Genomic DNA, 17,133 nt, shown 5'->3' on the forward strand with positions numbered 1-17,133 from the left:
TAGCTCCCTCCCATCTATTCATCCATCCATCTATCCCTCCTTCCCCACCCTCCCTAGCTCCTTCCCATCTATTAATCCATCCATCTATCCCTCCTTCCCCACCCTCCCTAGCTCCTTCCCATCTATTCATCCATCCATCTATCCCTCCTTCCCCACCCTCCCTAGCTCCTTCCCATCTATATATCCATCCATCTATCCCTCCTTCCCCACCCTCCCTAGCTCCCTCCCATCTATTCATCCATCCATCTATCCCTCCTTCCCCACCCTCCCTCCCATCTATTCATCCATCCATCTATCCCTCCTTCCCCACCCTCCCTAGCTCGCTCCCATCTATTAATCCATCCATCTATCCCTCCTTCCCCACCCTCCCTAGCTCCCTCCCATCTATTCATCCATCCATCTATCCCTCCTTCCCCACCCTCCCTAGCTCGCTCCCATCTATTAATCCATCCATCTATCCCTCCTTCCCCACCCTCCCTAGCCCCCTCCCATCTATTAATCCATCCATCTATCCCTCCTTCCCCACCCTCCCTAGCCCCCTCCCATCTATTAATCCATCCATCTATCCCTCCTTCCCCACCCTCCCTAGCCCCCTCCCATCTATTAATCCATCCATCTATCCCTCCTTCCCCACCCTCCCTAGCCCCCTCCCATCTATTAATCCATCCATCTATCCCTCCTTCCCCACCCTCCCTAGCTCCCTCCCATCTATTCATCCATCTATCTATCCCTCCTTCCCCACCTTCCTAGCCCCCTCCCATCTATTCATCCATCCATCTATCCCTCCTTCCTCTCCCTCCCTAGCTCCCTCCCATCTATTCATCCATCCATCTATCCCTCCTTCCCCACCTTCCTAGCCCCCTCCCATCTATTCATCCATCCATCTATCCCTCCTTCCCCACCCTCCCTAGCTCGCTCCCATCTATTCATCCATCTATCTATCCCTCCTTCCTCTCCCTCCCTAGCTCCCTCCCATCTATTCATCCATCCATCTTTCCCTCCTTCCCCACCCTCCCTAGCTCGCTCCCATCTATTCATCCATCTATCTATCCCTCCTTCCCCACCCTCCCTAGCCCCCTCCCATCTATTAATCCATCCATCTATCCCTCCTTCCCCACCCTCCCTAGCCCCCTCCCATCTATTCATCCATCTATCTATCCCTCCTTCCTCTCCCTCCCTAGCTCCCTCCCATCTATTCATCCATCCATCTATCCCTCCTTCCCCACCCTCCCTAGCTCGCTCCCATCTATTCATCCATCTATCTATCCCTCCTTCCCCTCCCTCCCTAGCTCCTTCCCATCTATTAATCCATCCATCTATCCCTCCTTCCCCACCCTCCCTAGCTCCTTCCCATCTATTCATCCATCCATCTATCCCTCCTTCCCCACCCTCCCTAGCTCCTTCCCATCTATATATCCATCCATCTATCCCTCCTTCCCCACCCTCCCTAGCTCCCTCCCATCTATTCATCCATCCATCTATCCCTCCTTCCCCACCCTCCCTCCCATCTATTCATCCATCCATCTATCCCTCCTTCCCCACCCTCCCTAGCTCGCTCCCATCTATTAATCCATCCATCTATCCCTCCTTCCCCACCCTCCCTAGCTCCCTCCCATCTATTCATCCATCCATCTATCCCTCCTTCCCCACCCTCCCTAGCTCGCTCCCATCTATTAATCCATCCATCTATCCCTCCTTCCCCACCCTCCCTAGCCCCCTCCCATCTATTAATCCATCCATCTATCCCTCCTTCCCCACCCTCCCTAGCCCCCTCCCATCTATTAATCCATCCATCTATCCCTCCTTCCCCACCCTCCCTAGCCCCCTCCCATCTATTAATCCATCCATCTATCCCTCCTTCCCCACCCTCCCTAGCCCCCTCCCATCTATTAATCCATCCATCTATCCCTCCTTCCCCACCCTCCCTAGCTCCCTCCCATCTATTCATCCATCTATCTATCCCTCCTTCCCCACCTTCCTAGCCCCCTCCCATCTATTCATCCATCCATCTATCCCTCCTTCCTCTCCCTCCCTAGCTCCCTCCCATCTATTCATCCATCCATCTATCCCTCCTTCCCCACCTTCCTAGCCCCCTCCCATCTATTCATCCATCCATCTATCCCTCCTTCCCCACCCTCCCTAGCTCGCTCCCATCTATTCATCCATCTATCTATCCCTCCTTCCTCTCCCTCCCTAGCTCCCTCCCATCTATTCATCCATCCATCTATCCCTCCTTCCCCACCCTCCCTAGCTCGCTCCCATCTATTCATCCATCTATCTATCCCTCCTTCCCCACCCTCCCTAGCCCCCTCCCATCTATTAATCCATCCATCTATCCCTCCTTCCCCACCCTCCCTAGCCCCCTCCCATCTATTCATCCATCTATCTATCCCTCCTTCCTCTCCCTCCCTAGCTCCCTCCCATCTATTCATCCATCCATCTATCCCTCCTTCCCCACCCTCCCTAGCTCGCTCCCATCTATTCATCCATCTATCTATCCCTCCTTCCCCTCCCTCCCTAGCTCCCTCCCATCTATTCATCCATCCATCTATCCCTCCTTCCCCACCCTCCCTAGCTCGCTCCCATCTATTCATCCATCTATCTATCCCTCCTTCCCCACCCTCCCTAGCTCGCTCCCATCTATTCATCCATCCATCTATCCCTCCTTCCTCTCCCTCCCTAGCTCCCTCCCATCTATTCATCCATCCATCTATCCCTCCTTCCCCACCCTCCCTAGCTCGCTCCCATCTATTCATCCATCTATCTATCCCTCCTTCCCCTCCCTCCCTAGCTCCCTCCCATCTATTCATCCATCCATCTATCCCTCCTTCCTCTCCCTCCCTAGCTCCCTCCCATCTATTTGTCCATCCATCTATCCCTCCTTCCCCACCTTCCTAGCTCCCTCCCATCTATTCATCCATCCATCTATCCCTCCTAATTCATAAAGCACACAATGTAAATATTAACCTGTATTCCTGAATGCTTACATTAGCCAGAGAAACCAAAAACTTGGGACCTGTGTGCAACGCATGGTCTTTCATGTGGTTCCCAGGTCCACAATTATGAATAAAAAATAAAACTGCCAGACATTTTGAAGAGTGTCTGATTTCACAAGTGTCCTCATTCCGCAGGATCCAGGCTCAAAGATGTTGATACTAAACTGACATATATTGGCCGAAGAATGTCGTCCTTCCCAAACACTAGACGTTCATTACAACGCAGTAAACCCCAACTTGAGACTGAGATTAACATGACACACCTTAATCCATTGTATCTGTTCATCCATCTCATCCCTGGACCCACACAGATAACACAGGGAGCATCCCTCGGGAGGGACTGGCTCAAAACCTGTATGTGCTGTTTTGAAATACCCTGATTCCATTGTGATGACCTACAACAAGGTATGTACGTGCATCACAGCCTGATGTGTTTGTGTTCCGAGACTTGTCGTTGTATCTGTAATGATTATGAATTGGCGTTAGAGCATGTGAGTGTTTAAATGGTATTCAGAGTTTGGAGATGACCCCTTGAGATACGTGTCTTTCAATGATTTGGGTGGAAACCCTGAGGAATGTGGATGGCTTATGTTGATGACATATTGTTATTTGCTTTGACAGTCAAGTTAATTCATGTCTCAAGTATGAAGTGGTTATTACAAGGTGTGTAGAATGTGCTCATTCAGTTGTACAGTGTAATACGATCATAAGGCTGTGAAAGACAAATTGGTTGATCATAATGATATTGTTCCACTGTAAATTACACAATGTGATGCCTTGTGGGAATTCTGGGTTATAGTATGTCCCCAGCAAGCTATGCTGGTTGTAAGAGGCCACTTGATGGATCAGGTGGTCAGACTCTGTGACTTGCTTGATTTTGTACCCTGACAGTGTGGAACATTGCTCACAATATCAATCACTAGATTGTCGGGTCCAGACTTTTTTTAGGCTGACATGACATCATAAAATCCCTTAGTGCATGTTAGACAACAAACAAACAGACACAAACCTATCTTCGGTCAAGACGGGGTTGTCAGGCCCAGGAGCCAGGACATCCAGTTATGGACTTTGGAACACAATGTGTGACCTAGCCGATTTGGGTTAATATTATCAACCACTAGTTTGCCTGGGACAGACTCAGTTATTTACAGGCTACAATGATATACCTGGTTCCTGGGTTTGAATCCAAGGTATGATGTGAACATGATTCTCGGTTTGTCAGCACCGTGCCATGCTAGTGTGTTGAACCAAAGTGGTAAATGTCTGAGACTGGCATCAACAGTCTCCGTAGTCTAGGGAATAGAGCATCTTTTTAGAGAGTGGATGGTTGGTGGTTCGATCTCTGGCCCCATCATATCAAAAGACATTAATAAATGGTACCGTATTTTCTTGAGTATAGTGCGCACCCATGTATAATGCGCACCCCCCTCTAGCGGGTTCAATATTTTGGAAAAAAAAGAAATTTGAATATTATGAGCAGAAAAAAATAACACCGTACCCTTTCAGCGAAGTCCGGCAAACGAACGGGTGATGAGAAACTTTGTTAGTACAAATTTGAAATTTGAGATAAAAAATCACCAGACATGTTTATTTACCGTTTAAATAGTATTTATTGTTCTGCTAGGCATTGTTTTATATCCAGGGATTAAGATTACCTTGTTTATTTTTTGTAAACTAAGCCGGAAACAGCAATCAGCTGTACACACGTTTTCTTGGAATCGACCGGTGATTTGGTCAAGACACACCCAATGATATAACTTTAACGGATTTTTAATGCAAGGATCGGCAAAAATTGTATCTGAAACTATTTTTTCTATCAGGAATAATATATTCCAATATTTTCTTAATTATATGCAGCCTTTACTAAACATATTTAAAATAATAATAACCCTAAGCGAAGCAGCTGATCGCTATTCCCGGGTATTATTTTTTACATGGAACCAGTCTGACCAGTCACCGTCAAGGCTCACGCGCACGTGATCACGTGATCACGTGATCGCGAGAATTTCATGTTGACATAGAATCGTCAAACAAAAACAAATATGACTTTTAATGAGTCAAAGTATGTCATTTATGATATATGTATCCATTCTCTGTCAACTAAAGTTCGTTTCAAGGCGTCAATAGCGGTATTCTGACCGTGGTTGCTGTTAATAACGGTGAGTTGTGCGATCTTCCGATCGCTTCACACACGATTTCGCCGAAATTAATAAAAACAATATTAAAAGGAATTTTGAATAAAATTAATGAAATAAGTTACAAACATAAGTCCAGATATACAAAGAACACTTTTTATAGCCAGACAGTGTAATTACATGATTATTTTGCGTACTTCAGTATGGATTTGTTGACATGGTATTTCCGGTGTTTCGTGCTCACGGTAATGTCTTTCCATAGGGGAAAAAAACATCCAAACTCATAATTTGTGTATAATGCGCACCCCCTTCCACACAGCTGTGTTTTTTGGAAAAAAAGTGCGTACTATACTCAAGAAAATACGGTACTTGTTGTTTCCTGCCTGTTGTTACTGGTCGACTGGGAGTTTGTTTGTTTTCTTTTTGGGTTTTTTTTAAAAATGTTTTGTTTATTATGCCTCTCTCAGCAAATTTTCCCGCGATATGATGGTGGTCTGAAAATAATGAAGCCTGGACCAGACAATCCAGTGATTGGCATCATGAGCATCGATCCACGTGCATGTGCATGGGTTCGAATCCTGGTTTGCCCTAACTATGTTTCTAGGTTTGCCAGCACCATTCCCATGCTTGTGGGTTTCACCAAAGAGGTAAATGTTTGAGACCTGCATCAATCAAGGCTATCCTCCAACATTAAGCTTGCACATATAACTGGAATACTGTTCAATGCTGGAATACTCTTGAAGACCCATGAAGATCTGTGGTAAAATAGGTCTTTAGCAACCCATGGTTAACGTAAAAGGCGACTATGCTTGTCGTAAGAGGTGACTAACGGGATCAGGTGGTCAGTCTCGCTGACTTGGTTTATGCATGTCATCAATGCTCATGATGTCAATCACTGGATTGTCTGGTTTAGACTCGATTATTTACAGACCGCCATCATATAACTGGAATATTGCTGAGTGCGGCATTAAACAACTAACAAACAAAAACAAATCAAAGCAGCATTAAAAACAAGTTACTCACTCACTCACTCACTGATCACAATAAACCCTATTCCATGACAAACATGATTTCAATGCAGGGGTAGATATCCTCTCTCTTGCTTCAATACCGCCCATGAAACTGACCCCTGTGTAAGGCAATACCTCCAGGTGACAGCTGATTCTGTAGGGTAGGGACAGTGAAAAGAAGACACGTGATAAGACAGCGCGAGGGTCTTCCATCTGAATGTACATTATGCAATGTATGACACCATGCTATAAAGTATATTCAGCACCGTGACATGGTATCATATTATGTAGATAGAAGGAATGTGGGAGAGTCTATGGGTCAGAGAAGGGTAATTAAATTAATATATTCTACTGCGGATTTGGGAATATGAGCCGGGTAGGGGATATACATGAATTATGTACATGGTGTATACATTATCAACATTTGTGACCTTCGGCCTGTCTTGCGTAGCATTGCCTGGTACTGGAGAATCCATGACAGTGATTCATTTCATTCATGCAGTCGAGATCACGCATCCTGCACCATATGTAGATGGAACAGGGTTAATGCATGTCTGGAATTAATCGCGGGATACATCTGGAACTGTCACCAGTTTGATATGATCGGAAATATCCATTATTGTGAAACCTGCTCACCTACATGGTACCTTTCACAGTCAAATCACCCAGATCAACATCTTGCCCGATTAACGGGTAGAGAATAATGCCTCTTTGTGTGTGTACACTGGCCCAACAATAATAATTCTGAAAGTGTTTTTTTTTTTCACATTAACAGGGTTTTATGTAGACTGTCCCAACAACAATAATAATTCTGAAAGTGTTTTCCATATTAACAGGGTTTTATGTAGACTGGACCAACAACAATAATAATTCTGAAAGTGTTTTCCATATTAACAGGGTTTTATGTACATTGGCCCAACAATAATAATTCTGAAAGTGTTTTTTTCCCTTATTAACAGAGTTTTATGTAGACTGGCCCAACAATAATAATTATAAATAGGCACATTACTGTGTGCATGAGCAACTGTTACACACCATTAGAGCATGACGATGCAATGAGCCAGATAAAAAAACATTGTGACCACCCAATCTTCAGTTTTCCCCGAATGGAACCTAACTTGTTTTTAACACCACCTTGTCTCTGTGAAGATGCAGGTTAGAATTGGTCTCCAGCATCCCATGCTGGTTGTAACAGGCAACTAACGGGATCGAGTGGTCGTGCTCTCTGACTTGGCTGATGTATGTCACCGTATCCCAATCACGTATATCAATGCTCCTGGCATCAATCACTGGATTGTTCGGTCCAGACTCGATTATTTGCAGACCGACGTCATACAGCTGGAATATTGGAGTGCAGCGTTAAACATCAAACAAACACCATTTTGACGCCCTGCTTTGTGTTTAAACCCATGTCGATGTAACATTCGTGGTAACACCAGTGGCACCAGTAATATATAAGATCAATATTTTCCCTTTATAGATATTTCAGTATTTTCATATTCCAGTGGACAACTTTTCATAATTTCATTCTCACAATTCTTGAAAAACTTTCACATTTTTCATGCAACCCAACCCAACCCCATCCTCAAACTTTTCTATTATTTTTGTCATGATTATTATGTGATAAACAAGTCCCCACTACTGTGTGTTACGCAGTATGGCGAGGGAGTGCTGAATCTCCCTGACCTGATAGCTACGTCACCCCACTATATGTCACAAGATGTCGCAACGTGTCACGCTTCTTAAACTTCATGTACATGGCATATCCTATAAGTAAGTCCTCAAGAGGAATGTCTTAGTGTTATTCCTACTTGATTTGAGAATAACTAAATCACCAGATGTAAGGGATTAACTTCGCTGTTTAAGAGCTCTTCAGAGTTCATTAAACTGAGTCCTGGTTGTTTCGCGTTGAGTTGAAGATATATTTCCCATCATGCCTGATTACACATGTCTTCTTAGGGGATTATGGGAAGAATTCATGACAGAGTACAGTTAGCCTGATTAAGTCCTTGAGTACAGTGTCTTTCTGTACAGTACATGTTACATATTTGTACAATTTTACCTATTTTCAGTGTTTGGAAAATAAAATAAATGTTTGTTACATGGTTACAGTGTTTATTTCATTAGACCTGTATCAATTATTATACCCCAACCTAACAGGGAGTATATAGGGTTATATAATTATACCAAGGAATTCTGTCCAACCATTCTTCCAAGGACATTTTATTGTGTGACCTATAACTTGAAAACTACTTCATAGATTCTTTTCAAACTTGGTGAACATTTTCTATTCCAACAGGAGATGTGCAGTGCGAAATTTGATTCCAATATTTTGAGTTTCTGAAAAAGGACAGCTATTTTTCAGTTTTTTACTTAGAATTGTTTTACTTAAACATTTGTGCGACCTGTAACTTGAAAACTACTGCATGGATTCTTGTCAAATTTAAGGAACACTTTCTATTCTAATAGGAGAAGTGCAGTGCAAAGTTTGATTTCGATACATTGTTTTCTAAGAAAATATGACTTTTTTCATGTTTTGAACTTAGAAAAATGTTGGAATCAAGGTTGGGGGTATAAGTTTCCCTGCTCACTTTTTACCTTGTTTATTATTGTATACATATATGATTTGACTTTTATATCATACTCATGTAATGTACCATATATTTCTTTGATATTTATAATTACTTCAAGTTAATACTATGTCACTTGGGCATTTCTTTAATTGCTTGGTTATGGACATGCAGACTTGAAAGTTCACACTTTGTAGAAAAAAATTAAATTATTTTTTGAAGGTCAGTATAGCAAGAGAAAGGCAATTATTTCATCCAAAACACCCTTTTAGTATTATTGTGTTATTAAAAAATTCTTCAATTCACCTGACAAACCCTTATTGTTTTTGCTTCCCTGACTAAAGTCGAGTAATGTCAACTTACAACATGGCCTGTTTGTCCATTGTCAGAGACCACTGGGCCAGTGAACCTGAAACTGAACATGAAATTCAGTACTTGTGTAGTTCGTGGGATTCAAGACAAATGTTCTTTTTTTTTAACATTTTAAATTTTGATCTTGTTTGATCATGTCTTAAATTCTCTCAAAATTAATTCCCTCTCTCAGTAAACATCATCTCCGAAGAAATCACTGGAGCTACAGTGCACTATTTTTTATTGATCTCTTAAAACAGCAATGTTTGGTTGTTTTGGTGTTTTTTTCATTTCAACCACTGACCTTAAGATCTGAGAGAAAAAAACTGCTGAACAACTAGTAACAAAATTTATTACAAAATACCTTTAAGGTCATGGGTATTTCTTGTAAAAATTCATTTTTTATTATCATTATGCTTGTTTTCCCATTTTGTAGTACCAGTAATAATGATTGGAAATACAAGCACCTCTAGTCAAGGTGTCAGTTAATGGTGAATATTATCTGGGCTACTTTTCATCCCATAGCCTAGTGAGGCTTAGATCGGCGAAAAGGGATATGTTATGTTTAAGAATTTTGTGAATTTTATCAGGAAATATATCATAGTTCTGCCAACTTGAGTTCTCAAGATACAGGGAGACTTGTCACCCATAATCTCTACTTTGACACTAGAATAACCTCTTATGATTGGTCAGTCTTTACCGAGACAGCGTGTCGCAGGTAGATTTATGTCCAAATTGACTATATTGTAAGAGTAGAACTGTTTAGAATAGTGTGTGATATTTTTGAAAAGAAGCTGATTAAATATAGGAAAATTGTCTTGTCAGCCTTCATAAGGAGGATGGAGATTTAATGCAGGGATATCGAGTTACATTATGTCCAAAAAAGAATAGTCATTTACAATTTTTAATCAACTATTTGCTACAGAAACCAAGTGGCTAGAATGGTTGGATACTGCATGTTAATAATAGACTTTCATTAGTGTTTGTTTGTTTGTTTGTTTGTTGTTTAACGCCGCACTCAGCAATATTCCAGCTATATGACGGCGGTCTGTAAAATAATCGAGTCTGGACCAGACAATCAAGTGATTGACATCATGAGCATTGATCCACGTATTAGTATTATATGTTAATCCTACCAATATCCCAGTCTATCTTCAAGTAATCACTTAAAAAAGATAAACACCAAAGTTAAAACATATTTGTTAACTCAAGTTCTGTTTCACAAATACTGTTTGATGATCCTGCATAGCGCAAAGATATTAGGTGTTGAACAAAATGGCACTTCCATCACAGGTATTGGCTAAATATAGATTCATTGTAATCGATCACAAACGTGTATGTATCTGTACATGTGGCATGGTCGGGCAAAGTGAGTTGACAGTCAGTCTGGTAAACACAAGTTTCAGTCTTTGTGGAGGCCTAGGTGTGAATACACTTAGATATGCACAGTTGCATCCTTTATGAGTTCAAACCCCAGATTTTCACTGATTATGATTCTTGGTATGTTTGCACCAATACCCGAAGTGGTAAACATCTGAGACCTGCATCACTTCTGACTTATCTCCCACATTAAACTGATTCACCCTGTTAAAACTGAAATACTCTTCAAAGCAGCACTAAACCCTACCTACCTGAAAAGACCCGTGAAGATTCCGGGGTAGAATAGGTCTTGCCGTAAAAGATGACTTTGCTTGTCGTAAAAGGCGACCAACGGGATCGGGTGGTCAGGCTCGTTGACTTGGTTGATGCATGTCATCGATCCCAATTGCGTGGATCGATGCTCATGATATCAATCACTGGATTGTCTGGTCCAGACTCGATTATTTATAGACCACCGTCATATAGCTGCAATACTGCTGAGTGCGGTGTTTAACAACAAACCAACCAACCAACCAACCAACCTACCTGAAAATATATTATGGCCTTATATGCCCAGTTCATGCACAAGTACTTGTACCTGAGTTCTAAAGCATTTCAGTAAGTGGTGCTTGTTTTTATGTTTTCTCTAATGGGAGATTTATTGTGCCACAGATGCATCTCGTTAAGGTGTTTGTCACACACCTGTTCCGTACCTTCAGTTAAGAATTCTCACCTGAGCTGTTTCTTACCTGTGACATGATAAAGTAGTTGTCAGGTATTTCATGTAAATCAGCTGAAACAAACAGGTATTGTCCTCTATGACAGGTATGATATTCTTGAAAACTATGAAATGAAAATTTAAAATAAAATGATATATTGGAATACACTGAAATAAACTTGTATGATTTCTGTTTAAATTATGTTTTTATTATGATTAATGTGTGTACGAATGTAAAACAAGAAGGTTTATTCAAAAGAAATAAGCTTGGAGGTATATATATTCTTAATTAAATTGTTTATGTGACAAATTTCTCAATGATTCGTTTAAGATCTTATTGTCTGTGTGAGGGTGTTTGAATGACACAAATGTAAATCAAAATTGAAAATCATTCTTAATACAAATCTTAACATGTGAGGATTTTTATTTGCAAATTTAAATGAGTGAGTGAGTATGGTTTTACGCCGCTTTAAGCAATATTCCAGCAATATCACGGCAGGGGACACCAGAAATGGGCTTCACACATTGTACCCATGTCGGGAATCGAACCCGGGTCTTCGGCGTGACGAGCGAACGCTTTAACCACTAGGCTACCCGACCGCCCCCAAATTTAAATGAAGTGATGTCATCCTCGTGTATATTTGTGTGTGTTGAGTCAGAATCAGTCAACATTTAATCTTGCATTTTAAGACACATTGTGGTGTGAGCATCAGGCAGACTGCATATACGAAAATATTGTTAGAAACAACCAGTGCATAATTCCTGTCATGTGATGAATAAGAACCTGCCTCAGAAAACTTATTTGATTAGAGGAAAATATTTAGACTGGCGACAACATGCCGCTACGTAACCACCATTTCACTACATAAGTGTGAAAATAGAAACACCTGGCTTAACGAGCTAAACAGTGACAGGTGTATTCGGTAAATATGGCAATGAGGGGGTAATAGATTGTAGAACGCTGCAGGGCAAGAAAATAGGCAAGAACTCTTGTAAATAATCTTAGAATTGTAAATTATTCCATTGTTTGTGTTCTTGTACGTCGTCCAAGAACAAAATTAGACCAATTTACACTCCTGTTAAACCTAATGAGAGGCACATTAAGTTGTTATATGTCAGTATCGGAGGTGTTTAGAACTTGATGATGGTTAATTGTTACGTGTTATATATACAAGTAGGTGCTACATGTTTGTATTTGTCACTTGTAAGCAACTTGCTTCTATCGAACCAAAACAATGTTTTCCTAACAATATGTTAACAGTATTTGTGAAAACATTGAATGATGAACATCATAGAAAAAAGCTAATAGAATGTTTGAAAGAATTTGAATGTATAAATAGAATACAATCAAATACCAGTCACATTATTACTTTAGACATTGTTGAATGTTCACTGTTAATGTTTGGGAGAATTCGTAGTTCCCCGACTGAGAGGAACAGTGTTCTAACACAACCTCCATGGTAGTTCTCTGAACGAGTTATGTCCCTTGGGCATGCCAGGAACCTATGATTGTGAGTTTGAATCCCAATTATGTTTTTTAGGTTTGTCAGCACCATTCCCGTGCTGGTGGGTTTCACCAAACTGGTAAACGTGTGAAACCTGCATCAATTCAGGCATTCCTCTCACATCAAGCTGCCATGATATAACGGGAATACTGTTCAAAGCAGCATAAAACCCAACTCACTCACAGAACACAGGTAGCTTACCCTGTGATTTTTTCAGCTGTTTGTCTGCTGACTCTGACGTTGGTTAATATGTGTACCAATCTGGCAGTTAACGATTGCCCTAATTTCACACATGTCTCCATTTCACTAATGGCACAAATTACACTGTCTGGGTCTGTACTGGAAATAGTTGTCTGACTTACAGCATAGTTCCTCTGTAACTACACTACTCCTTATCTATCTTCATTCCTTCACCATTCATTAGCCTTGGATGGGAATATCTCAACAATGTACACAATGAATAGTTGTTATAAAGTTTGCGAACATGTTGACAGTGGTGTTTACATCGACTGCTGATGGATAACACTATCAAGTGATTTGACACTACGTTCTAATTATCTTAATGAATGGCTTTGACATAAAACACATGGCAAGGGAAGGGGGAATTATCTCTGCTGGAGATGGAGATAGCACACATTCTAAGTGGTTGTTGTATAGTATAGAAAAGTATACATTGCTGATTTTTTAACCATGGTAAAAACACCTGCCGCTGTGATCTTGCCAGGTGAGGTACACAAGCAGCAGGTAAGACAATGAGGGGTACTGTGATGTTTACCTGGCACAGGCAGCACTAATTAGGCAGGTTCTCCACCTTGTTGACAGTCCTGTTCATATGGGGCACCGGAGGAGGTTTCGTGTAGTGTGAAAAAGTTATTTGTTTCATGACGTTTTGATTCACAAAATGTATCTGCTGAATCTTCCTGACAGCTAACAAACTTCAAAAAGATCGTCCTCCACCCGCTCTTGGCATTCATTCCAAATCTCAAAATTTCAAAATTACTATATAAGCAAACCCTAAAGCCTCCCTCCTGGGTTGCACAAACTCACTTTTCCCCTTTTCGGAAACACATTAAATGGCCTGGCCGGGCCCGTGTGCGACATACTCTTGCAGTCCAAAGCGCACGTTAAATCTCCAATATAAGTAAGTAAGTAAGGTTTCATGTAGTGTGGAAAACTTACTGGTTTCGTGACACATTGATTCACAAAATATAACTGCTGAATCTTCGCGACAGCTAACAAACTTAAAAAAGTTGATCCTTGATTACCGAGAGCACGGTTGGCCAAGTCATTTAAGGTGCTGCAATTCCCTTTGCAGAGTTGCGTCCCTTTTGCATGTTAGAAACGTTTAATTGTGGTCGTGAATCCCGGTGCACCCTGATTATGTTTCTAGGTTTCCCATGCCCGTGCTCGTGGGTTTCACCAAGGTGGTAAACATCCTGCTTCACTTTGGGTTGTCCTCCCACAGTAATTTTACAAGCCATGACATAACTGGAATACTGTTGAAAGCACCGTTAAAACCCAACTCACTCACTCATTACTAGTACTGGAGCTTCAGTGAATCTCTGTTAATCCAGATTGTACCATTTGTATTGAAATTGTCCACATTAAACTATTTCTGGATAAACAGATCATGGGTACAAAGTACATGACCCCTTTGTATACACATAGAAAGTCCAAACAGTTTAACAGTAGCAGTGATATATGGAACAGATATCCTGGGGGTATTAATTTGGTTGGAATTTCAGTTGGCCTCAAAACACACAAGTCCATCTAACAGGTCTAGCTTATGTCTATGAGTAACAGTGATATATAAGAACAGGTCTAGCTTATGGCTATGCAGTAACAGTGATATATAAAACAGGTCTAGCTTATGGTTATGAGTAACAGTGATATATAAGAACAGGTCTTGCTTATGGCTATGCAGTAACAGTGATATATAAAACAGGTCTAGCTTATGGCTATGCAGTAACAGTGATATATAAGAACAGGTCTAGCTAATGCCTATGCAGTAACAGTGATATATAGAACAGATCTAGCTAATCCCTATGCAGTAACAGTGATATATAAAACAGGTCTAGCTTATGGCTATGCAGTAACAGTGATATATAGAGCAGGTCTAGCTAATCCCTATGCAGTAACAGTGATATATAAAACAGGTCTAGCTAATCCCTATTCAGTAACAGTGATATATAAAACAAAAGTCTAGCTGATCCCTTTGCAGTAACAGAACAGTGATACTAATGGTGATCTTGCTGATCCGATGGAAAATCTACACACTTGCCTGTTTATTGTATACAAAAGTAATATCTAATTTTGGTTGACTGGTATATGGTCCATGAAGTGCTATTTCAAAATAACTTTACACTATATATTTATTTTTTGTGTCAGTGTGTAATATAGCTGGACTAGTTGTAATTAATTTAAATGCCTATTTTCACAGTTGTGGTTCAGGGCTAAATAGTTTTTTTCTAAGCTGAATGAAAAATAAAGTACCTCCACACTGACTCTCGGTTGACTTTAGAAAAACATCCGACATGCAGATGTCACTGCATGTAGTTTTAGGATGCACAGATTTAGCAGCTGCTTGTTAACTTCCTTTGCTATAAATGTCCTCTGTGTTGTCAACAAGAATACCCACAAACCTATTGTTGGATGGTTATGTACTTTTGAAAGTATTCAACGTGTTCGCATAAGAAATATGTAGTTGGTTTATTGATGCCCAATTTTAATTCCATCACCTGTCTTATCCTCACGGTTGTAGATTATCCCAGCATGGGAGGATTATGTTTGAGAGGGTTAAGCTTATGTGATTTAGCTGGGTGAAATTAGGGAGGAGGTTTACCTCAGCCTGGATAAGGGAGTGAGTTATCCGACCCAGGGGACTTTTACAAGGGGCTCCAGCTGCTAAGGAATCTCGTAGTGAAAATATTGTGACACAAATTCCTAAAACAATGTAGTACAACCTGGTATTAGTGAGGGTGACATTTCTGTGTTGTGATAAAGCTGTCCTCTCAAGTATTGCCCTGTTGAGACAGGTGTGAGACAGGGTGGTGTTCTTGCCTGGTGTTTTTTCTCACTACAGGGGCAGAATACCAGGCCTCTTACTTTGACTTCTTGAAATTCTTATATCAGACATGGAAACTTCTGCATAGAAACTTTAACCATTTATGAAACAAAAGCTCTCTTTCAACCATTTATAAGAAAAAAAAACGTTCAATGGATTGTGCTTGTTTGTGTCAGGGTGATATTGATTAAAGACAATAACAATGATATTAAATGGGTTTTATGACTTTTCAAACAAACAGATTGGATAGCGGTGATATGAACATATTCAAGATATTTTTTTATTTGTGAACATAATAACATATTCCCAAGCCGTGCATGGGCTTATTATAATAAATGCAAAGTATGATTTGACTGAGCAAAAAGCATATTGAATTCTACCTCTTACTAATTACTTTAGGACATGGAAGTGAGGTGAGTACTGTGTTTTATAACAGTATTTAAGTACATTTGGGAATAATGGAATGAGTTATTTTCTACATTAAGGGAATTCCACAAATTTATCAAAAATAGTAAATAAACTTGTCAATTGTTTCATCTATACATAAATAGCATAAACAGTTACATGCTCTTTTGAGAGATTTACAAGCTTAATGATGTTGTGACTTGCTTCAATTACTCAAGTGTCCTTACCAGGAAATAATTGAATGTTTGCAGTCAGTAAAGTCTTATTTGTATGTCTTTTTGAAAATCCAGGTGTCATAATTGCTGTTGAGATAATCCATGTCCTTCTAGCCCATAGTTTGGACAGGTGAATCATGTACCTGAGATTGTCAGGTATATCCTCAAGGTGTGGTAATTGACAGCCCTGTCACCATCAATCAGGTGCTAATTTCATCTTATGGTACAAGTGTCAAAAACTCAGGCTAATGATCATTATTGTCATAGAGGAATAGCCGCTTGTTACTGTCACTCCAAAACTGTAATTAGTGGGATGATTAATCACAATTAATGTGGCGATGTTTTCTTCCTTATTGGTTTTAGTAGTTGGTAGGAATGTATCATGTAGCGAGGCCATGATGAGAACAGTTTTTCCACATAATAAGCAGACAGCAACAAATGTTTACAGCAGTGAGCATATAATAAATATTAATTGTTCCAGTTTGTTTTAACCTAATTAAAAATTGAGGTCAGTTTGGAAGGGTTTATTGAAGTGGGAACGATTTAAAAGCATTGGTTAAAATGTGTGAACCTCCGAGCATGCAATAAAATGTTAAAAGACCAGGCAAACATACTATAATTAATTATAATGCCGATAAATGCAGGGATTAAAAGTGAAAATTAAAATAGAAAAATCAGTTGATCGTAAACACCAAGAGTTCAGGGAAACCCTGGAAAGTAGTTTCGTCAAAAGTTCAGACGATCAATTACAAACAAAATTGTTCACAGATGTGTGAACTCCAAATATCAGATCAGGTGACTACCC

The 17,133-nt window shown here is 40.5% G+C and overlaps 1 protein-coding gene across 1 annotated transcript; it reads right to left on the reverse strand.

The window, feature by feature from the left end:
* Nucleotides 1-2,063: 2,063 nt before the first annotated feature.
* On the reverse strand, nucleotides 2,064-2,810 carry LOC125372062 (uncharacterized PE-PGRS family protein PE_PGRS20-like). The gene has a single exon (XM_048380961.1). The coding sequence runs from the start codon at nucleotides 2,808-2,810 to the stop codon at nucleotides 2,064-2,066; it is 747 nt and encodes a 248-aa protein (XP_048236918.1).
* Between the last annotated feature and the right edge of the window lie 14,323 nt (nucleotides 2,811-17,133).

Source organism: Haliotis rufescens, unplaced genomic scaffold, assembly GCF_023055435.1.
Source record: "Haliotis rufescens isolate VD_foot unplaced genomic scaffold, xgHalRufe1.0.p SCAF_1, whole genome shotgun sequence".
Classification (NCBI taxonomy): domain Eukaryota; kingdom Metazoa; phylum Mollusca; class Gastropoda; order Lepetellida; family Haliotidae; genus Haliotis; species Haliotis rufescens.

Coding starts and splice junctions, on each gene's coding strand:
- LOC125372062 (XM_048380961.1), bottom strand. CDS start 2,810: ATGAATAGATGGGAGGGAGCTAGGGAGGGAGGGGAAGGAGGGATAGAT.